This window comes from Ranitomeya variabilis, chromosome 5 (genome assembly GCF_051348905.1).
Source record: "Ranitomeya variabilis isolate aRanVar5 chromosome 5, aRanVar5.hap1, whole genome shotgun sequence".
Classification (NCBI taxonomy): domain Eukaryota; kingdom Metazoa; phylum Chordata; class Amphibia; order Anura; family Dendrobatidae; genus Ranitomeya; species Ranitomeya variabilis.
Genome location: NC_135236.1, coordinates 229663113 through 229685939, shown reverse-complemented (window position 1 = coordinate 229685939; position 22827 = coordinate 229663113). Strand labels below are relative to the sequence as shown.

The 22827-nt window shown below is 46.2% G+C and overlaps 1 protein-coding gene across 2 annotated transcripts in view; it reads left to right on the top strand.

Annotated features, from left to right (window-relative positions):
• Nucleotides 1-22827, top strand: part of LRRC49 (leucine rich repeat containing 49) — a 296862-nt gene that overhangs the window by 131422 nt on the left and 142613 nt on the right. For both annotated transcript variants that reach the window (XM_077263871.1, XM_077263870.1), the window contains exon 10: nt 13170-13317. In XM_077263871.1, the coding sequence (XP_077119986.1) occupies nt 13170-13317 (148 nt within the window). The remainder of the gene's footprint in view (nt 1-13169; nt 13318-22827) is intronic.

Sequence of the window (22827 nt, the reverse complement as noted above, 5' to 3'; positions counted from 1 at the left end):
ATGCAAATGATATTTTTATCGTATTTTCCTAACTGGTCGGTGCAAATGACAGTCAGTCTAATAAAAGTCATCACCCGTTAGAGTATACATCGAATTTTATTGAAGAAATCTCCCAATGATAACGGTATAATCTCCAAAATGAATAAAAACTCAACAAACAGGTGCTGCGCTAGCAGGAGGAACTGTGACTAGGAATACATCTCAGTCACCTACCTCACTGTTATGAACTGACGTGTCCACTTGGGACAATGGGCTGCTGCAGACCGTCCTCTGCTATCTTAGAAGACCTGTGATTAGAACAGTGCAGCCACGCAAGCAATGCACTACCATCCGGGGAGCGTCCTCCCGTAGTGCTGAAAACCCCACCAGTCTCGCCGCTGTAGTATCCGGCAGGCAGCTTGAGAAAGAGGGTCGGCACCCTCGAAACGCGTCGGGATTGGCCCCTGTTAGTGTCCGTCATACGGACTGGTGACGTCACCTAGTAGCCACGCCCCCCGCTCACCACGCCACTGCACGGCGGCGCTATCGGCCTCAGCTGCCTGCCGGATACTACAGTGGCGAGACTGGTGGGGTTTTCAGCACTACGGGAGGACGCTCCCCGGATGGTAGTGCATTGCTTGCGTGGCTGCACTGTTCTAATCACAGGTCTTCTAAGATAGCAGAGGACGGTCTGCAGCAGCCCATTGTCCCAAGTGGACACGTCAGTTCATAACAGTTAGGTAGGTGACTGAGATGTATTCCTAGTCACAGTTCCTCCTGCTAGCGCAGCACCTGTTTGTTGATTTTTATTCTAAATTTAATATTGGTTGGCAGGGTTGCACACTTCGTGCCAAGGTGCTTGCAGCTGAAGGTTTGGGCCAATACATAGCGCCAGTGTGTTACTTTACAGTGTTTGGAATAAAAACTCAAAATGCACTGTTCCAAATTATTAGGCACAGTAGAATTTCTAAACATTTGATATGTTTTAAAGAACTGAAAATGCTCATTTGTGGAATTTGCGGCATTAGGAGGTCACATTCACTGAACAAAAAAGCTATTTAACTCCAAAATATCCTAACAGCCCAAGTTACATGTTAACATAGGAACCCTTCTTTAATATCACCTTCACAATTCTTGTATCCATTGAACTTGTAAGTTTTTGGAGAGTTTCTGCTTGTATTTCTTTGCATGAAGTCAGAATAGCCTCCCAGAGCTGCTGTTTTGATGTGAACTGCCTCCCACCCTCATAGAGCTTCTCATGATGATACTCCAAAGGCTCTCTATAGGGTTGAGGTCAGGGGAAGATGGTGGCCACACCATGAGTTTATCTCCTTTTATGCCCATAGCAGCCAATGACTCAGAGGTATTCTTTGCAGCATGAGATGGTGCATTGTTATGCATGAAGATGATTTTGCTCCTGAAGGCACGTTTCTGCTTTTTATACCATGGAGGAAAGTTGTCAGTCAGAAACTCTACTGTATATACTTTGCAGAGGTCATTTTCACACCTTCAGGAACCTTAAAGGGCCCTACCAGCTGTTTCTCCATGATTTCGGCCCAAAACATGACTCCTCCACCTCCTTGCTGACGTTGCAGCCTTGTTGGGACATGGTGGCCATCCACCAACCATCCACTACTCCATCCATTTGGACCATCCAGGGTTGCTCAACACTTATCAGTAAACAAGACTGTTTGGAAATTAGTCTTCATGTATGTATGGGCCCAATGCAACCATTTCTGCTTGTGAACACTGTTTAAGGGTGGCCAAATAGTAGGTTTATGCACCACAGCAAGCCTTTGAAGGAGCCTACACCTTAAGGTTCGAGGGACTCCAGAGGCACCAGCAGCTTCAAATATCTGTTTGCTGGTTTGTAATGGCTTTTTAGCAGCTGCTCTCTTAATTCGATGAACTTGCCTGGCAGAAATCTTCCTCATTATGCCTTCATCAGCACAAACACATATGTCCTCAGATACAGCCACAAATCTCTTAACAGTACGATGATCACGCTTAAGTTTTCGGGAAATATCTAATGTTTTCATCCCTTCACCAAGGCATTGCACTATTTGATGCTTTTCAGCAGCAGAGCGATCCTTTTTCTTTCCCATGTTACTTGAAAACTGTGACCTGCTTAATAATGTGGAACATCATTTTTAAGTACTTTTCCTTTAATTAGAATCACCTGGAAAACCAATTATCACATGTGTTTAAGATTGATTTCAGTGATCCATTGAGCCTTGAGACACAATACCATCCATGAGTTTATTTGAAAAACAAAACCATTAAATCTTTATGACACTTAAATCCAATTTGCATAATAATTTGGAACACAGTGTAATAGCCAAAAATGGCATACCTGTAAGAGCACTGTGTAAAGAATTGAAGCATTGGCAGCATCACTGCTGGCCAGGGCTAGAAAAAGGTATATTGGTGCCCTGGACAGATAAAATAAATGCCCCTCCACTACCCTGCCTCCACATAGAACAACCAAAATATGGAAACCAAGTATAAAGTGGCCTTATACTGTGTGTGTCATTTCTTTATCTAAACATTTAATTCATTGGATTAATTTAATAATTATTTAAACTCCTTATGGTTCCACCAGGTAGTACCCACCAAAGAGTTAAGGCATGTCTACTGTCACTGCCTGCTGTAGTTTCACTCCATCTCTTCCTCTGTTAAAATATCTCTCAATGATCCAGACTGTTAAACAGTAGAACTCTGGAATCCCCATTGTCGATATCGTTGGGTTTCTCCGGTTGCAGCCGGGTTTCTAATTAGCATACATTTATCCCCTAACCTTATGTTGGGCAATAAATATTATTTCTGGGATGACCTCTTTAAATATTTAGTTATCAGCCCAAAAGCTGAAAAGGATTATCTGGCCCATCTCCCTCCTACATCGGGAGGTGAGGAGCTCTGATGAGGGTGCATCTGCACATACCTCTCACATGTGCGAGATTTGCAGAGACAGTGATGATGCTGGCTCTTGCATATCATGTTATCATGCCTATCACAGGCGGAGACATGGGGCTGGGATTATGCATCACAGGAGGAGACATGGGGCTGCGCTATATACATCACAGGAGGAGACATGGGGCTGCGCTATATACATCACAGGAGGAGACATGGGGGCTGCGGATTATGCATCACAGGAGGAGACATGGGGCTGCGGATTATGCATCACAGAAGGAGACATGGGGCTGCGCTATATACATCACAGGAGGAGACATGGGGGCTGCGGATTATGCATCACAGGAGGAGACATGGGGCTGCGCTATATACATCACAGGAGGAGACATGGGGCTGCGCTATATACATCACAGGAGGAGACATGGGGGCTGCGGATTATGCATCACAGGAGGAGACATGGGGCTGCGGATTATGCATCACAGAAGGAGACATGGGGCTGCGGATTATGCATCACAGGAGGAGACATGGGGCTGTGCTATATATATCACAGGAGGAGACATGGGGGCTGCGGATTATGCATCACAGGAGGAGACATGGGGCTGCGCTATATACATCACAGGAGGAGACATGGGGCTGCGGATTATGCATCACAGGAGGAGACATGGGGCTGCGCTATATACATCACAGGAGGAGACATGGGGCTGCGGATTATGCATCACAGGAGGAGACATGGGGCTGCGCTATATACATCACAGGAGGAGACATGGGGCTGCGGATTATGCATCACAGGAGGAGACATGGGGGCTGCGGATTTTACATCACAGAAGGAGACATGAGGCTGCATATGTTAAAAAGATACCTCCAATGCTGTTTAGTCTTATTGTCGCTGCTCCAAATAAATGTACAGGTGAACCAAAGACTATGTTCTTGTATAAAATTGAACAAACTACCCTTTAAAGCAGAGCATAACAATTTTTTTTTAAATATATATTTTTCCCCTTTGACAATTGTTCCTAAATAAGACCTACGAAATTAAATTCTGTTAAAGGGGTTGTCCCATGAACAAAGTACATTTTAATTAATAGATAATGGAATATTATTATTTTATTATTTATTTACTATTATTTTTTTTTTTTAGAGCACCATTGATTCCATGGTGCTGAACATGAGAAGGGGTTACATACAAAACTCAAATATAAATTACAGTCAAGAAACGAGTAATGACAGTCAGGTACAGAGGGGAGAGGGCCCTACCCTTGCGCACTAAGGCTGGTTTCACATTTGCGCTTGTGTCCGCAGCGTTTGTACCGCATATATCCGCATGCGTTGTGTATTCCTATATTTAACATTAGCGACGCATGCGTTTTTGTTTGTTCGCGTTTTGCCGCGTTTGACAACGCATGCGTCGTTTAATCGTTTGTGGCTTGGCGCGGAAATGCAACATGTAGTAATTTTTAGAGGCGTCTATTTGCCGCCTGGAAATGCATGCGGTCGATTGCGCAAGGTTTGCGACAAAAAAACGCATTGCTGTCTATATAAACGCATGCGTTTACAAGCACATGCGTTTGGTTGCGTTCGTGAACGCATGCGTTTCAATAGAGAAAAACATGTCTAGACACTGATAAGCCACCCCCCACCATCAAGGTGATAAAGGGAGGGTGTGGACAGTTGCAGGTCACTTCTCACCAGACACTGAAGCAGACGAGACGCAGGCTACATCCTTGGAGGAAAACAAGACACTGAACAATGTGAGTATATCCTATCCAATGCCTTCATTTTCTATTTTCTGTCTCTACATGTCCTAATTTCTTGCATTTCTTTCTTTCTACATGCATCAGAATGTCTTCTTCGGATTCTCCTGGTGAGGAGTTTCGTCCTGGGCCGTCGGAAGTAGAGCATGTCAGTGAGGTGAGTACTTGCCTCGTCAGATTGGTAAGTATTCACTGTCACATCGACACATGTGACAATTTGATTTTTTCTTTTTTTTAGAGCTCTTCTACTGCGGCAGAGACAGGGCAGGAGCAGCGGAGTCAAGGTCCGGTGGAAAGACGGCAGCGGGTACGTATACAAGGCTGACTGTTTACTGTATCCTCAGTGTAATATTCTTGATTCTTCCTTTCTTTCCATTCGTATTTCTTTACTTTTTTCTTCTGGAATCCTTTTGTATGTTGACTTTCCTATTCAAGCCATTTCTCAGCATCTTTTTTCTTCATTTTCCTTATGTTAATTGAGCAAACTGTAGTGACTTTTTTAATTTTTTGGTTTCACAACGGGAGGATGATCTAATTGAGAATGCCCTCCTCATCTCCCTGGTCCAGGAGCGAGTCCCGTTGTGGGACACCCGGGATCCACTGCACTCAAACAACGTCACGATCCGGCGCTTATGGAATGAGGTGGCCCAAGCGATGTGGGATGGATGGGACAAGGCCCCGACACGGGTCCGAAATGCATTTGGTAAGTATTGCACTGCAGTGTGAAGCAGCAGAGACCTTGGCCGCGCTCACTCGACTGTGTGTGATGAAAGAAACTCTCAGGAGTTTCTCTCATCACACACAGTTGTGTGAGCACGGCCAAAAGTCCTTTTTCTGACCACAATTTTTTTTTTTGACAGTAGCCAAACTCAAAACACGTTGGCGTTCGATGAAGGACCCCTTCAACAAGGACCTGCGTCAAGAGAGCCGTGACCCAGTGGTTCAGGAACAAGGATCAGACGATACAAATACCATCGAGTTCTGGCATTTTTAAGACCGGTCCTTGCCCAGAGAACGTAAGTATCATGTGCATTACGTTGTATTGTATTGCCATAATCTGTATTTTTATATTCCACAGGACTTTGCGTCTGGTTAATATTTGGTATTAATTTTCTTTTTCCTTTTTTCACAGCACATACAGCACTACTGTTGGCCCAGGTTCTGGAGCGGTCCTTCATCCGACAGCCACGGACCCGTCCCAGCCATCCAGCAGCGCAGCAGCAAGTGGGCCTTCCACACTAACTGGAGACCAGGGAGCTGGTCCATCAGGTCTTCCCCTTTCGCAGTCCTTTTCCACTGCCCCTTTTTTTTTGGGCTCCTCCCCGCAGCGGCAGAGGGCTTCGGACAGGTCACTCATGCCCGAGTTTTTGCACTTGAGCTTGGTTTTACACGAAGCAATCAAGGCTTTGGGTGACCGAATGGATGTTTCACATAGCCTCTTGAATGCACGTATCCAGGAGGTCAGCAAAAGCCTTGATCAAGTTAAAGCCGACCTCCAGAGGCCAGCACATCATTTTTTTAACCAAATTGAGCAGGGCATGTCGGAACACCTTACTCCTGATCTCCAGCTGAGTGTCATGCAGGCCTGCAATGCTGCTTACGTGCAGGCTATGCAGCAGAGTCGGTATTTCCAGCAGACCGTGGCGGCATATCCACCTGTGCCTTCACTGTCACGCTTGACCTCAATGCCGGCCTCTGCTGCATCCCACTGCGCGGCCACCTCAATTCCTTCCACAGCCGGACACCACTACAGCACCACCACCATGCCGAGTGCAGTTGGACATCCCACTGCCACCACCATGACATCCGCTACTCCTGTTTGGACCTCCTCCACTGACACCACGATGCAGCCGGACCCTGGCATGGCCTTCCATACCGCCACCACCACGATGCAGCAGGACCCTGGCATGGCCTTCCGTATCGCCACCACCACGATGCAGCAGGACCCTGGCATGGCCTTCCGTACCGCCACCACCACGATGCAGCAGGACCCTGGCATGGCCTTCCGTACCGCCACCACCACCACGATGCAGCAGGACCCTGGCATGGCCTTCCGTGCCGCCACCACCACGATGCAGCAGGACCCTGGCATGGCATTCCGTACCGCCACCACCACCACGATGCAGCATGACCCTGGCATGGCCTTCCGTACCGCCACCACCACGATGCAGCAGGACCCTGGCATGGCCTTCTGCTCTACAAGCGCTATGGACTCTGGCATGGCTGCATGCTCTACGAGCACTATGGACTCTGGCATGGCTGCACACTCTACGAGCGCTATGGACTCTGGCATGGCTGCATGCTCTACGAGCACTATGGACTCTGGCAAGGCTGCACGATCTACGAGCACTATGGACTCTGCCATGGCTGCATGATCTATGAGCACTATGGACTCTGACACCGTGCAGCCGGACCCTGACAGGTCACCGACCACCACGCCACGCCATATGAGCCCACCAAGACCTCCCACAACCAGGCAAACAAAAAAAAAACACACAAAAAAAACAAACAGAGGACTCTTAGCATTCCTCCCCCTTCACCTCCCAATGTGTCTGTAATGTCAGGTTTGTCTAACCCTTCCAGTGCTTCTCAAGCCTCTCATGTGTCAAGCCCCATCCCCGAACTTCCAGACCCTTCTAGTTTCATTGCCCCTTCTCCTGCCACCTCTGCGTCGTCCACGGTTAGCCAGGCCTCAGTGCTTCACACCCCCCGTTTACATCACTCTACCCCAAGCCGGCGCAGTAAATAATTTTTTGGGTTGTGTAAATATAAAAAAAATTTGATTTGCCACAATTATGTTTGGTTTATTGTGTCTTCCGCTGCCGGCAACACACACCGTGCGCCAAGAAACTTCGCCACACACTTACTTTTTGGCCCACATCATATCTCCAGTAGTTAAAAAAAAAAAATGCAGCTTTGTGTGTCTTTAGTATACAGATATGAGGTGGGCCAAAAAATATTACATGTATCTCCATAATCTCTTTTTGTCTGTGCCTAGTGTGGCAGTCTGAAGAGAAAATGGTGGTAATACAGTGCAGACCTCTACTGAACAGGTCAGGTGTCAAAAAACTCATTAGTTATGACACCTGACCTGGTGAGTAGAGAACTGCCTTGTATAACCACCATTTTCTCTTCTTTATACATAATCTATTACACACAAATTGAGGGGACAATGGTGGTCACACACAACATATCTATGCTCACCTGCACAGGTGTCAGAAATAGTGAATTCATGAGCCTGTATATGTTTATCATGAATTCTTTATTTATGACACCTGACTTGATGAGTATAGATAGTGTGACAGTCATTGTCTCTTCAGTTTGTGTCCAATGGATACAGCAGAACAGAATCAGGATGCAATGACGTCAACAAGCTTACCAATAAAGCAACATGGCTGCCATTACTAGCAGTATGTGGCCAGTGTTTTATATCAGTATTTGTAAGCCAAAACAAGGAGTGGAACAATTAGAGGTAAATTATGATATTAACATAATAACTAGCAACTCTGCCTTTATCACCCACTCCTGGTTTTGGATTACAAAAACTGATATTAAATGCAGACCAAATACTGCTAGTTTTAGGACAGCCTTGGTTTGTAGAGGAAAAACATGGGAGACACGGTCAACACAACCAAAAGTAAAGTTTATTAATGAGAAATATTATTATCATTGTAGAAAATTACTGGTACAGATGTAATTACAACAGGACATTTACACAACATTGTCCTGCCATGACACACGTCCAATATCTAAATAAAAAAAGGCAGCAAATTGGTCCCGCATGTGACCAACTGCTGCAGTTGACCGCAACGGGTGATGCTGGAAATCGGGTAGTGGGTGTGCAACTGGTTCATCCAGTTCAATGTTGGGTTGCTCCTTAACCATTATATAATTGTGCAGAACCACACAGGCTTTGACCACCTCGTCGACTGTTTCCACTTTTAGATTTATGGCTGATGCAAGAATGCACAATTTAGAGACCAGAATGCCAAAGGTACACTCTACTGTTCTTCGGGCCCTGGTCAGTCTGTAGTTAAAGATCCTTCTAGTGTGGTTCAAGTCCCGACTGGAATAGGGCTTCAGTAGGTTTTCACACATCTGAAAGGCCTCATCCCCAACCATAACAAATGGCATTGGTGGACCTTGAGTGTTGGGGAGAGGTTGTGGCGGGGGGAAATTGAAATTTTTGCCATACACACGGCGGCCCATATCCGAGTTCTTGAAAGTCTGGGAATCGTTGCCAGGGCCAAAAGCTCCAATGTCCACGGCAATGAACCGACAGTTCGCATCAGCTATTGCCATGAGCACAACAGAAAAATATTTTTTGTAGTTGAAATACTCCGATCCTGTTCTTCCTGGTTTGATAATGCGGATGTGCTTTCCATCCACCGCTCCTAAACAGTTGGGGAAATCACAAACACTCCAGAATTTTTCCGCAATTTCAAGCCACATGTCCACAGTGGGTAGGGGTATAAACTCATCCCGGAGTACATTCCACAAAGCCCGACAGGTGTCTGCAACTATTCCAGACAGGGTGGATATTCCAAGCCAGTATTGGAAGTGGAGGGATGATAAACTCTCTCCGGTTGCCAGAAATCTGTAAAACAAACCCAAGAAACATTACAATCTATTCTACTTATGGTGTGGTTACGTTAAAGAAAGAAAAGAAAATACCCAAAACATACATGTCATAAAACACAAAATTTGGACTGTCATTGGTTTAGATTTGGAACGTACCTTAATGTAACCAGCAGACGTTCCTCCGATGGAATCACTCTACGGAGCTGGGTGTCCTGTCTCCGTATGGCTCCTTGGACACGAGCAAGCAAATCCCGGAACGAGTCTTGTGACATCCTTGTGTATTCCTGGAATTTCTCCAGGTTGGCATTAAGCTCGCCATACAGCGTGTGATAGGCTCCAAGGCTCTCACGTAGTTCGATAATAGGGTGCCTCCAAAAACGCCTATGTTGTCTCCTTCTCCATCTTTCGCGATTTCTGTCTTGCTCCCAAGCAAAAGCACAGGCAAGAAACAGCTTGATGCTTAAATCCAGGTTGAAATGAAAGCTCTCCTTGTGAAGATCCATCATGACACAGGATACAGTAGCAAACTGTTAAGATTTCAGTAGCCCTAGGGTCTATATATAGAGATTCCATAACACACGCCCTCTGTAGTCCCATTGGCGGTGTCTGGTTATCTTGATTTTTCTCTTGTGAAATTTCTCATCATGCGCACCAAAAACGCAAACGCAGAAAAAATGCGATACCGCGTGCGTCTAAAAAACGCCGCTTTTGTACGCGTTTATATGCGTTTTTTCCACCATTTGCGGATACGTTATAAACGCTGTGGATTTAAACGCTAATGTGAAACTAGCCTTACCCTCTACAATGTGATGGGGAAGGAGACATTAGTTGCGGGCTTGTGGAAGCTCTGGTGGGGTCGAGGTGGGTTATTGGAGGCTGTAAGCATTCTTGAAGAGATGCGTTTTCAAGATCTGTCTGAAAGTTCCGAGTGTGGTGGATAATAGGACGTGTTGGGGCACTGAATTCCAGAGGATGGGGGCTACTCAGGAGAAATTTTGGAGGCAATTGGGTGAGGAATGTATAATTGTAGAGGAGAGAAGGGGATCTGGGGGAGACAGGAGATTGTGTTGGAATATATTGGGAGATTAGTTCAGAGATATATGGCGGAGACAGATTATGGATGGCTTTGTAGGTCAATATTAGTAGTTTGGACTGAATACATTGTGTATTGGGAGACAATGAAGGGATCTGCAGAAGGGAGAAACAGAGGAGTAGCTAAGAGAGAGGTGGATTATTTGTGCATCGAAGCGAAGGATGGACTGGAGAGATGTGAGAGTGCTAGCAGGGAGGCCACAGAGGAGGATATTACAGTAGTCTAGGCACAAGTTGTTGAGGGCATGGACTACCATTTTAGTAGATTGAGGGTTGAGGAAAGGATGGATTCTGGAAATCTTTTTGAGTTGGAGGTGGCAAGAGCTTGGATGTGCAGTTTGAACAACATGGCAGAGTTGAGGGTTACTCCGAGGCAGCGGACTTCTGGAACAAAGGAAAGTGTGATGTCATTTGTTGTGAGAGATTGAGTAAGGGGTTAGGAGAGAGAGAGGAAAGATGATGGGTTCACTTTTGTCCACATTGAGTTTTAGGAGGCAAGAGGTGAAGGAGGATATGGCTGATTGGCACTCTGGAATTCTGGACAGCAGAGAGGTGACGGTTTAGCCAGAGAGAAGATCTGAGTGTCATCAGTTTCTAGATGGCACTGGAAGCCATGGGACTTTGAGTTGCCCCAGACAAAAGGTATAGATTGAGAAGAGTCCCAGGACAGAGCCTTTAAGACACAAATAGAGAGAGGATGTGATGAGGAGGTAGCATAGGGATTGGGAGATGCTTAATGTGCGGTTAGAAAGATATGATGAGGTCCAAGAGAGAGCAAGGTCTTTGTCGGCAATGGAAAAGAGAAGCTGTTGTAGTAGGGAGTGGTCGACTGCATTGACGGCAGGGGACAGATCTAGAAGGAAGTATAGTACAGGAGAATTTCCTGTTATCTTTGGCAGTAAGTAGTTAGTAAATTTAGTTAAGGCAGTTTTGGTGGAGTGGTTGGGATAGAAGCCAGTTTGTAGGTTGTCAAAGAGTGAGATAGATGAGACGTCAGAGGCAAGTTCATCATGGACATGCTGTTAAGGAGTTTGGAGGCAAACGGTAGCAGCAATATGGGATGATAGCTGCATGTAGAGGTCAGGTCGAGTGGTGGTTTCTTCAGGATAGGTGTGATCGTGGCATGTTTGAAAGCAAAAGGGAAGTTAACAGAAGTTAATGATAAGTTAAAGAGATGATTTAGGGCCAAGATAAGCAGGGTGGTGAGGTTGGGGAGGATGTGCACAAGTAGTGAGATGCGATTTCGAGAGAGGATAAGCAAGCTGTCCTTCAGTGATACACTGTGGTGGTAGATTAGTTCACTGGGCTGCTCACAAAGGTAGACACAGTAAAGCTTCTCTTCTTCCACTGGTTTATTTAAAAGGTACAGCATAAACCAGTGCACGGTTCAGCAAAATAAACATGGCCTTTCTGGCATAACGGGAAAACAAAAGATAACATATAGCACAGTCCACGTGGCTGCGGGGATCCGCTCACTCAACAAGTTTCAGCTTTCTTTCATATAAACACCGCTCTGGAGCTTGCGTCTCCAGGCACGCCAAACAGTCAATGATTTACGTGTCTGACTATTTACCTCCTAAACCGCACCATGGGGTGTAGTTACGGTGAACAGCCTCCCACCCTCACTTGAGCTGTTCAGTTTTCCCCTCTCAGCATTTAGTGGGCTGGAGCATTTTTCTAGGTTCATATCAGTGAAGCTAATAACCTCAGTTATACACATCACCCCTCCAGTACTTTGACAGTGACTTTGTCACAACTATTTCTGATGATGATCGTATTTAGTGCATACTGGTGGTTCAACTATATAGCGCGTCTCTTTTTATACCTTTTGGCACATGTCATTTTATCAGCTACACATGTGATATATGCCCTTCTCCTCTTGTTTGTTTGTCCTCTGCACCCTTTCTTTATTACTTGATCCATAAAATGTATTTTCTATTTTATCGTAATGACTTGTCCCATTTGACTTTATTATCGTTTCTTTTTGGTGACTTTTTTTATTCAATTTGATACTGATCAGTCTTTTGGTATCACAATCCATGTACATCTTACTTTTTACATATCATTTATCCTTGTAGCCTTGCGAATTTATGTGGATATAGAATCTTCTGGTTCCTTGTAATTCCTTTGTCTCAGAGATGAAAGAGTGCAGAAGGGGCAATGGTGGGCAGAGAAGGGAGTTAAGTGTTGAATAACTGTTTGGGGCTATGTTGGATAAGGAGGATATGAGGTTTATGAAGTAGTCCACTTTAGCAGAGGTGAGGCCCAACTTGAATGTAAAAAGTTTCATTCATTTTTATTCATGTGCTGAAATGTTATAAATGTGCCCCTGGTATGTCCTGTGTAATGGCTGTGTGAAATCTGTGTCAGAGAGGATATACGGTACTCCCGGTCAGGACCAGGTGCCCGAATAGGACCCCAGTCTGTAATATAGGAGCTTGAGAAGAATCCGGCACTCTGAAGTGATTATAGTAAAAAAATGACTTTTATTACAGTGGTCCATATGGATATTGTGTATCATATGTGATGTTTTAAGTAAAGACCTTTATCGACCATACACACGTGTGTCAGGCTATAGCGTGTGGGAAAAAATATGCAGAAGGCAGCGCTGCCTTCTTTCTATCTTCTCCCACACTCTGTGACCTGACATACGTGTGTATGTTTGATAAAGGTCTTTACTTAAAACATCACATATGATACACAATATCTATAAGGACCACTGTAATAAAAGTCAATTTTTTCACGATACTCACTTCAGAGTGCTGGATTCTTCTTGGAGCTTCTGTGTGAAATCGTTGTCCAACCTCATCTTTCTGTAGATAACCTCACACAACAATGTCTCATTTTCCTCTACAGACTCCATGACATCCTGTGCCTCGCTGACTCAACATCGCTGTCAGATGTCACACTTGATGGCAACCCTATAGCTCAAGAGTCATGGTACAGGCAAACGATTCTGGGACATATGCTGCAGCTGCGACAGCTGGATATGAAGAGAATCACGGTAAGGGCAAACGTGAAAACCAGGTGACATTGTGTCAGGAAACTGTTGACCGCCGATATAACATGTGTCCAGCTATATGTGCGCAAACAGCAGATTCGGCCATCTTAACCCCTTAGTGACCAAGCCTGTTTTCACCTTAATGACCAGGTGAAGTTTTTGAAATCTGACCAGTGTCACTTCATGTGGTAATAACTCTATTACGCTTCAATGTATCCCAGTGATTCTTGTTACACATTGTACTTTGTTAGTGCTAAATTTAGGTCGATACTTTGTGTGTTTATTTGTGAAAATATCTGAATTTTGGCAATAATTTAGAAAAATTTTCAATTTCAAACTTTCATCCTTTATATCCTTAAACCAGTTAGTCTTGCTGTGCAAAATAATTGTTAAATAACATTTTCCATATGCATCATATTGTTTTGTTAGGATGTTAGAAGAGTTAAAAATTTAGTAGCAGCTCCTCATTATTTTTCTAGAAACGTACAAAACCAGTTTCTTTAGGAACCTAGTCAAATTTAAATAGACATTGAGGGGCTTATACCTCCCCAAAAGTGGTATTATTTAAAAAAAACGCACCTCTGAAATACTTCAAAACTGCTACACAGGAATTAATGCAAAGTTGAATTAAAGAAAAAAAAATTCTACTTTAAAATGTTGCTTTAGCCTCAATTTCTTATGCACACCATGATGCCTCATATGTGGTCACATACTGCTGTTTGGGCACATGGCAGGGCTCGGAAAGGAAAGAGCTCTAGTTGATTTTTTGAGCCTAAACTTGTCTGGAATACAGCTCTGGCAAAAATTAAGAGACCACCACATCAAAACCCTGTCATGGGCAGCCCAATCTCCAGACCTGAACCCCACTGAAAACCTCTGGAATGTAATCAAGAGAATGATGGACAGTCACAAGCCATCAAAAAAAGAAGAACTGCTTACATTTTTGCACTAGAAGCAGTGTGAAAGACTGGTGGAAAGCATGCCAAGACGCATGAAAGCTGTGATTAAAAATCATGGTTATTCCACAAAATATTGATTTCTGAACTCTTCCTGAGTTAAAACATTAGTATTGTTGTTTCTAAATGACTAAAGCACTTGTTTTCTTTGCATTATTGGAGGTCTGAAAGCACTGTTTTTTGTTTTTCTTTTAATTTTGACCATTTTTCTTTGTCAGAAAAAAAATACAAAATGTATTGCTTGGAAATTCGTAGACATGTCAGAAGTTTATAGAATAAATGAACAGTTTACATTTTACTCAAAAATCTAATATATAATTGCCTAGAATACTACTTCCTGCAATTTGTGCCAACTTCCGTGGCTTTGTCCGGAGCTAATGTCCGGAGCTAATGTCCGGAGCTAATGTCCGGAGATAAGTGACGTCACCAGTGTCCTACACCCAGGCAGAGCACTGGGGCCCCAGGCAGAGCACAGGGGCCCCAGGCAGCATATGGGGCCCCAGGCAGAGCACAGTGGTCCCAGGCAGAGCACAGGGGCCCCAGGCAGCCTATGGGGCCCCAGGCAGAGCACAGTGGCCCCAGGCAGAGCACAGGGGCCCCAGGCAGCATATGGGGCCCCAGGCAGAGCACAGGGGCCCCAGGCAGCATATGGGGCCCCAGGCAGAGCACAGTGGCCCCAGGCAGAGCACAGGGGCCCCAGGCAGAGCACAGGGGCCCCAGGCAGAGCACAGGGGCCCCAGGCAGCATATGGGGCCCCAGGCAGAGCACAGGGGCCCCAGGCAGAGCACAGGGGCCCCAGGCAGCATATGGGGCCCCAGGCAGAGCACAGGGGCCCCAGGCAGCATATAGGGCCCCAGGCAGAGCACAGTGGCCCCAGGCAGAGCACAGTGGCCCCAGGCAGAGCACAGGGGCCCCAGGCAGAACATGGGGCCCCAGGCAGAGCACAGGGGCCCCAGGCAGAGCACAGGGGCCCCAGGCAGCATATGGGGCCCCAGGCAGAGCACAGGGGCCCCAGGCAGCATATGGGGCCCCAGGCAGAGCACAGTGGCCCCAGGCAGCATATGGAGCCCCAGGCAGAGCACAGTGGCCCCAGGCAGAGCACAGGGGCCCCAGGCAGCATATGGGGCCCCAGGCAGAGCACAGTGGTCCCAGGCAGAGCACAGGGGCCCCAGGCAGCTTATGGGGCCCCAGGCAGAGCACAGTGGCCCCAGGCAGAACATGGGGCCCCAGGCAGAGCACAGTGGCCCCAGGCAGAGCACAGGGGCCCCAGGCAGAGCACAGGGGCCCCAGGCAGCATATGGGGCCCCAGGCAGAGCACAGGGGCCCCAGGCAGCATATGGGGCCCCAGGCAGAGCACAGTGGCCCCAGGCAGAGCACAGGGGCCCCAGGCAGCATATGGGGGCCCCAGGCAGAGCACAGTGGTCCCAGGCAGAGCACAGGGGCCCCAGGCAGCTTATGGGGCCCCAGGCAGAGCACAGTGGCCCCAGGCAGAACATGGGGCCCCAGGCAGAGCACAGTGGCCCCAGGCAGAGCACAGGGGCCCCAGGCAGAGCACAGGGGCCCCAGGCAGCATATGGGGCCCCAGGCAGAGCACAGGGGCCCCAGGCAGCATATGGGGCCCCAGGCAGAGCACAGTGGCCCCAGGCAGAGCACAGGGGCCCCAGGCAGCATATGGGGCCCCAGGCAGAGCACAGTGGCCCCAGGCAGAGCACAGGGGCCCCAGGCAGCATATGGGGCCCCAGGCAGAGCACAGTGGCCCCAGGCAGAGCACAGGGGCCCCAGGCAGCTTATGGGGCCCCAGGCAGAGCACAGTGGCCCCAGGCAGAACATGGGGCCCCAGGCAGAGCACAGTGGCCCCAGGCAGAGCACAGGGGCCCCAGGCAGAGCACAGGGGCCCCAGGCAGCATATGGGGCCCCAGGCAGAGCACAGGGGCCCCAGGCAGCATATGGGGCCCCAGGCAGAGCACAGGGGCCCCAGGCAGCATATGGGGCCCCAGGCAGAGCACAGTGGTCCCAGGCAGAGCACAGGGGCCCCAGGCAGCTTATGGGGCCCCAGGCAGAGCACAGTGGCCCCAGGCAGAGCACAGGGGCCCCAGGCAGAACATGGGGCCCCAGGCAGAGCACAGGGGCCCCAGGCAGAGCACAGGGGCCCCAGGCAGCATATGGGGCCCCAGGCAGAGCACAGGGGCCCCAGGCAGCATATGGGGCCCCAGACAGAGCACAGGGGCCCCAGGCAGCCTATGGGGCCCCAGGCAGAGCACAGTGGCCCCAGGCAGAACATGGGGCCCCAGGCAGAGCACAGGGGCCTCAGGCAGAGCACAGGGGCCCCAGGCAGAGCACAGTGGTCCCAGGTAGAGCACAGGGGCCCCAGGCAGCCTATGGGGCCCCAGGCAGAGCACAGGGGCCCCAGGCAGCATATGGGGCCCCAGGCAGAGCACAGGGGCCCCAGGCAGAGCACAGTGGCCCCAGGCAGAGCACAGGGGCCCCAGGCAGAACATGGGGCCCCAGGCAGAGCACAGGGGCCCCAGGCAGAGCACAGGGGCCCCAGGCAGCATATGGGGCCCCAGGCAGCATATGGGGCCCCAGGCAGAGCACAGCGATATTTTGGACCACTGTGCGGTGTTTCAGACCCCCTGTGTGATGTCTGGGGCCCTGTTCTTAAGTATATTAAAGATTAAAGTAACGTATATTAAAGTATATTATAGATCAAATTTGACACGTTTATGAGCACCATTGAGTGATATACTCAAGAATGACATAATTTTTCAACATTTTATGGTTTCAAACTGTAAACACTCAGAGTTTTTTTTACTTCAACCAGAAAACCTTAACGGTTCATAAAAAACTTGACTGTTCAGGATATGATAAAAGTCATAGTATTCTGAATCTTTAACTTAAAAAGATACCTTTACATGGGGTGATTATTGGTTCCAGAGAGGCTTTCGGCCGATAATCGTACACATGGCTGGTGACAGGACAATACAATATAAACGTTCAAAGGTAAACACTGATAACATTAAAATCTAATATATAATTGCCTAGAATACTACTTCCGGCAATTTGTGCCAACTTCCATGGCTTTGTCCGGAGATAATGTCCGGAGATAAGTGACGTCACCAGCGTCCTACACCCGCTCAGGGTGGACAAAGATATATGCCTTCGTGGTGCGCGGCACTTTTCTGATTGGTTGCCGCCTGCCGCGAGCGACCAATCAGAAATGTGCCGTACTGTCAAGAATTGTCAAGAGCTGGTGAGTGCAGCCATTTTTTGTTCTTTCTTACTATAATTTATTAATTGTATTATTCTTACATTTGAATAAATAAAGTATATATGGATTCTAGACTCCCGATTCTTTAGAATCGGGCTGCCATCTAGTATACTATAAAGAGAAAAATCAGACAATGAACATTTTGGTCTCTTAATTTTTGTCAGAGCTGTAGATTGCGAATGCCATGTCACACTTGCAGAGCTGCTGACATTACATACAAAACAGCAGAAACCCCCAACAATTGACCCCATTTTTAAAAGTAGACCCCTCAAGAAATTAATTTAGGGGTGTACTTAGCATTTTGAACTTAGATGTGATTAAAAAAACTTAACATATAGATGTGAAGACCAAAAATTGCATTTTTCCACTAAAATACTGTTTTAGCACCACACTTATAATTTCCACAAGATGTCATGGGAGAAAATGGGCCCCATAGTTTGTGAGGGAATTTGTCCTGAATGTGGCAGTACCCAGTATGTGATTGTGAACTACTGTTTGAGCACACGGCAGGGATAGAATGGGAAGGAGCGCTGCTTGGCTTTTAGAAAACATATTCAATTTTAACAGATTGTGGGATCCGTTAGCCAAGCCCTTGAGGTGCCAGAACAGCAGAAACCCCCACAAGTGACCCCATTTTGGAAACCTCACTGTCTAGGGAATTCATCTATGGGTGTAGTGTGTATTTTGAACCCATAGGTGCCTCACAGAATTTTAGAACATTGAGACGTGGAAATATATTTTAGTGATACAATTATATTTTTGGATTTGCTGCAAATTTGTCTGTTACACAAGGGTTAATAGGTGAAAGTGGACTCCACAATTTATATGTCATCGGAAACTAGTATTAGGCCACACGTCAGGGCTGAGAAGGCAGGAGTGCTATTTGGCTTTTGGAGCACAGATTTTGCTAGAATAGTTTGCAGGCAATATTCGCAGAGCCCCAAAGGTGTCAGAACAGCAGGAAACCCCCAGAATTTACCCCATTGTAGAAATTGCACCTATCAATTCATCTACGGATGCAAAGACTATTTTCTAACATCCATGCTATGCTGTATTCTGGAGACTATCAAATATGCCAATTTAGTGCCCATACATTGTGCTCACATACAGTGATCACATACAGTGTAGTGTTCCCAAATATTGTAGCGCCCCAAGACATTGTGTCCACCTTGTGCTTCTACCAATACGCACCTTGTAAATGATTAATTGTGCTCTCCCCACTACAATCACGCCAAACATGTGGCTGCTTACTGCAATTTAGGCACAGTGGGTGTCAGAAGGAGGGGGGAGCATTTGGATTTGGGAGCAGAGAATTCACTGGATTTTATTTCAGGGGGGTGTTGGAGACTTGTCTCTTTTCCAGAGTTTTTGTTCTACTAGTAACATAGAAACCCCTTATATTTCCAGTGACACATGATGGACCTGAGTGGGGGCTTGTTTTGTGATTCAGACCTCCGACGGAACCACCAACCACAATAAGGCAGATGGAGACACTTTGGAGTCTGTTCGACTTTTGTTCCAGTGATTTCCATCTTTTTAGGCCTTCACAAAACTCTGATTGTCCACATTTGTATGCTAAAAAGACTGCTAAATTTATGGGACACCGCCGGAACAGAGACCAGACGTAGTCGAATGTTACTCCATCTGCCTCATGGAGTGAGTGGTTCTGTCGGAGGTTTTGTCTGACTCGTGGTTTTGGGATTTACATGGTAACCCCGAAATAGGCGCTCAACGGAGAGCGCAGGATAAATTTGACCCGAGCCTTGTTCTAACTTTTGGGAGGTGAACATAAGGACAGCAGTACAAGAATAGTTCTTATTTTATTTTTGCACAGTTCACCATACGGTATAAGTGATGGCTTTATTCTGGTCGGTGCAATTACAGCAATGGTAGATTGATATGGTTTTTTTATGTTTTGCTGCTTTCGCACAGTAAAAATGCTTTTTTCTTATTAAAAAGAAGTTATTTCATTGCCATATTTTGAGAGCTGTAACTTTATTTTTTTGGCGAACAGGGGTGAATGATGGCTTATTTTTTGCGTGACGAGTTGATTCAGAGGCAATCGGACAACTGCAGCTTCTAGTCTAGACTATTGAAGCAAGTAAAAAAAAAAGGTTTAAAAAAATAAAAGTTCAAATCGCCCCCTTTCGCCCCAGTTAAAATGAAACAATAAAAAAGAAACATACACATATTTGGTATCGCCGCATCCAGAATCGCCAGATCTATCAATATATGAAAATAATTAATCCTATCAGTAAACGGTGTAGCGAGAAAAAAATCTTAACACCAGAATTAAGTTTTTTGGTCGCTGCAACATTGTACTAAAATGCAATAATGGGCGATCAAAAGATCGTGTCTACACCAAAATGGTATTAATAAAAACGTCAGCTCGGTGCCAAAAAATAAGCCCTCACCCAGCCCCAGATCCTTAAAAATGGAGACGCTATGGGTCTTGGAAAATGGCAACTTTTTTTTTTTTTTACAGACTTTGGAATTTTTTTCACCACTTAAATAAAAAAAGAACCTAGACATGTTTGGTGTCTATGAACTCGTAATGATCTGCAGAATCATAATGGCAGGTCAGTTTTAGCATTTAGTGAACCTAGGAAAAAAAAAAAAAAAGCAAAAAACAAATGTGGGATTGTACTTTTTTTGCAATTTCACTGCAGTTTGAATTTTTTTTCCGTTTTCTGTTACATGACATTGTAAAACCAATGGTGTTGTTCAAAAGTACAACTCGTCCTGCAAAAAACAAGCCCTCACATGGCCATTTTGACCAAAAAATAAAAAAGTTATGGCTTTGGGAAGAAGGGGAGCAAAAAATGAAAATGCAAAACCAAAAATACCCCTGGCCGTTAAGGGGTTAAAGGAGTTGTCCACGTTCAGCTAACATTTGCTCAAGCTGCAGTTTTTTTTTTTTTTTTTAAATAACTCAAACTTCACTATACTCTCCTTCCCTTTTCCAGTGTCGGGTCTCCAGCACTGCTCCCGGTGTCTGACGTTCGCTGTGGCACTGGCGTCACATAGTGCAGCAGCCAATCAGTGAGCTCAGCGGCTCTGAAGTGGGCACTCCGTCTACGTTGACAGAGCTGCTGCGCTTGCTTATAGGCTGCCACACAACACCGATGTATCCATTGCCTGACACTGGTAGCAGAAAATTCTATTCCACTCAAATTCACTTATCTCTAAATCTCCCACAAAAACCTGATTTAAAGAAATAGGTCATTTTCTTTAAGGGAATGTGCCATCCAAAAAGGTTTTGTCAACAATTGAAAAAATATACAGTGTTAATGTTTTAATTAAAAAAAGGGTAAAAATGTGAAAAATGATTTAAAATATTTGATATTTCTATGTCTAAACACTAGGGGGAGCAGCTACTGAAATCTCCAATGAAAACCTTGCGTACTGCTAGCTCACATTACGACTGCAGTAAAAGTGGGCGGGATCTGCTCACATCTGTGTGATGTCACTCCTCTCCTTTCCTTCTGCAAAAAGTTGAGAGCGTGAAGTTCAGAATCACTATTCAGAGACATCACTGGTGACTGCAAAGTGATACTGAGATATGGCGTGTCACCGAGGACGGCTAACAGCCCCGATTCTGTTATTACTGCTTGTCATATGCTGGAGTTAGATATGCAGACTGTATTACACGCCCCATGGGGTCAGGTATGCAGTCCATATCAGACGCTGGGATTAGATACGTGGACCGTATCACAAATCATGGGATTATATACAGGGCTCATCGGAGTGCTTCACTCCGCATGGGATTAGATACTCTGACTGTATCACACGCTTGGACTTGATAAGCAGACTGTTTCACGCTGTGGAATTGGATGCGTAGAGTGTATCACATGCTGGGAATAGATATATACGGACTGTGTCACGCTCTGGGATTAGATACACAAAGTGTATCACATGATGGGATTAGATACAGGGCTCAGTGGAGTGCATCACCCAGGATGGGATTAGATAGGTATGGTCCCACTCCGTTCACATCTATGGGAGCAGTACTGTAATGTGTGAATGAACCCTGTCTATCAATTTCTATGGGATCTATGGTGTAATGTTTGACCCGCACTCCATCCACTTCTATGGGAACAGTGGTGTGATGTGTGACCCCCCCCCACTCCATCCACCTCTGTGGAAGCAGTAGTGTAATGTTTTACACTGGTCTGTCCACTTCTATGGGAGCAGTAGCGTAAAGTGTGACCCCCGCTCTGTCCACTTCTATGGGAGAAAAATTTTAATGTATAACACCGGTCTGTCCACTTCTATGGGAGAATTGGTGCAATGCATGACCCCGCTCCTTCACTTCTATGGGAGCAGTAATGTGTGACCCGCTCTGTCCACTTATATGAGAGCATCAGTGTAATGTGTGACCTTATTGCATCCACGTCTATGGGAACTTAGTGTATTAGTGTAATTTGTGACAACCCCCCCTGCTCCGTCCACTTCTATGGCAGCAATAGTGTAATGTGTAACGCCAGTATGTCCACTTCTATGGCAGAAGTAGCGTAATCAATTTGGAAGTTACGTGGTTAGTATCCGCGCTGCTGTAAAGACAACTGTCCGGACGTATTGAAGATAAAGATGTTGGTTTATTGTCAACCGGTTTCAAAGTCACTAGGACTTCTTCCTCAGCAGAATCTTATTTCTCATAGTCTGGGAATCCTTCATGTGTTATTTTAGCAAACTCTATGCGGCTTTCATATGTCTTTCACTGAGGAGAGGCTTCCGTTAGGCCACTCTGCCATAAAGGCCCGACTGGTGGAGAGCTGCAGTGATAGTTGACTTTGTGGAACTTTCTCCCATCTCCTTCTTCATCTCTGGAGCTCAGCCACAGTGATCTTGGGCTTCTTCTTCTTTACCTCTCTCACCAAGGCTCTTCTCCCATGATTGCTCAGTTTGGCTGGACGGCCAGGTCTAGGAAGACTTCTGGTGGTCCCAAACTTCTTCCATTTCAGGATTGTGGAGGCGAATTTGCTCTTAGGAACCTTGAGTACTGCAGAAATTCTGTTGTAACCTTGGCCAGATCTGTGCCTTGCCACAATTCTGTCTCTGAGCTCCTTGGCCAGTTCCTTTGACCTCATGATTCTCATTTGGTCTGACATGCTCTGTGAACTGTGAGGTCTTATATAGACAGGTGTCTGCCTTTCCAAATCAAGCCCTATCAGTTTAAGTAAACACAGCTGGACTCCAATGAAGGAGTAGAACCATCTCAAGGAGGATCACAAGGAAATGGACACCATGTGACTTAAATATGAGTGTCTGAGCAAAGGATCTGAATAC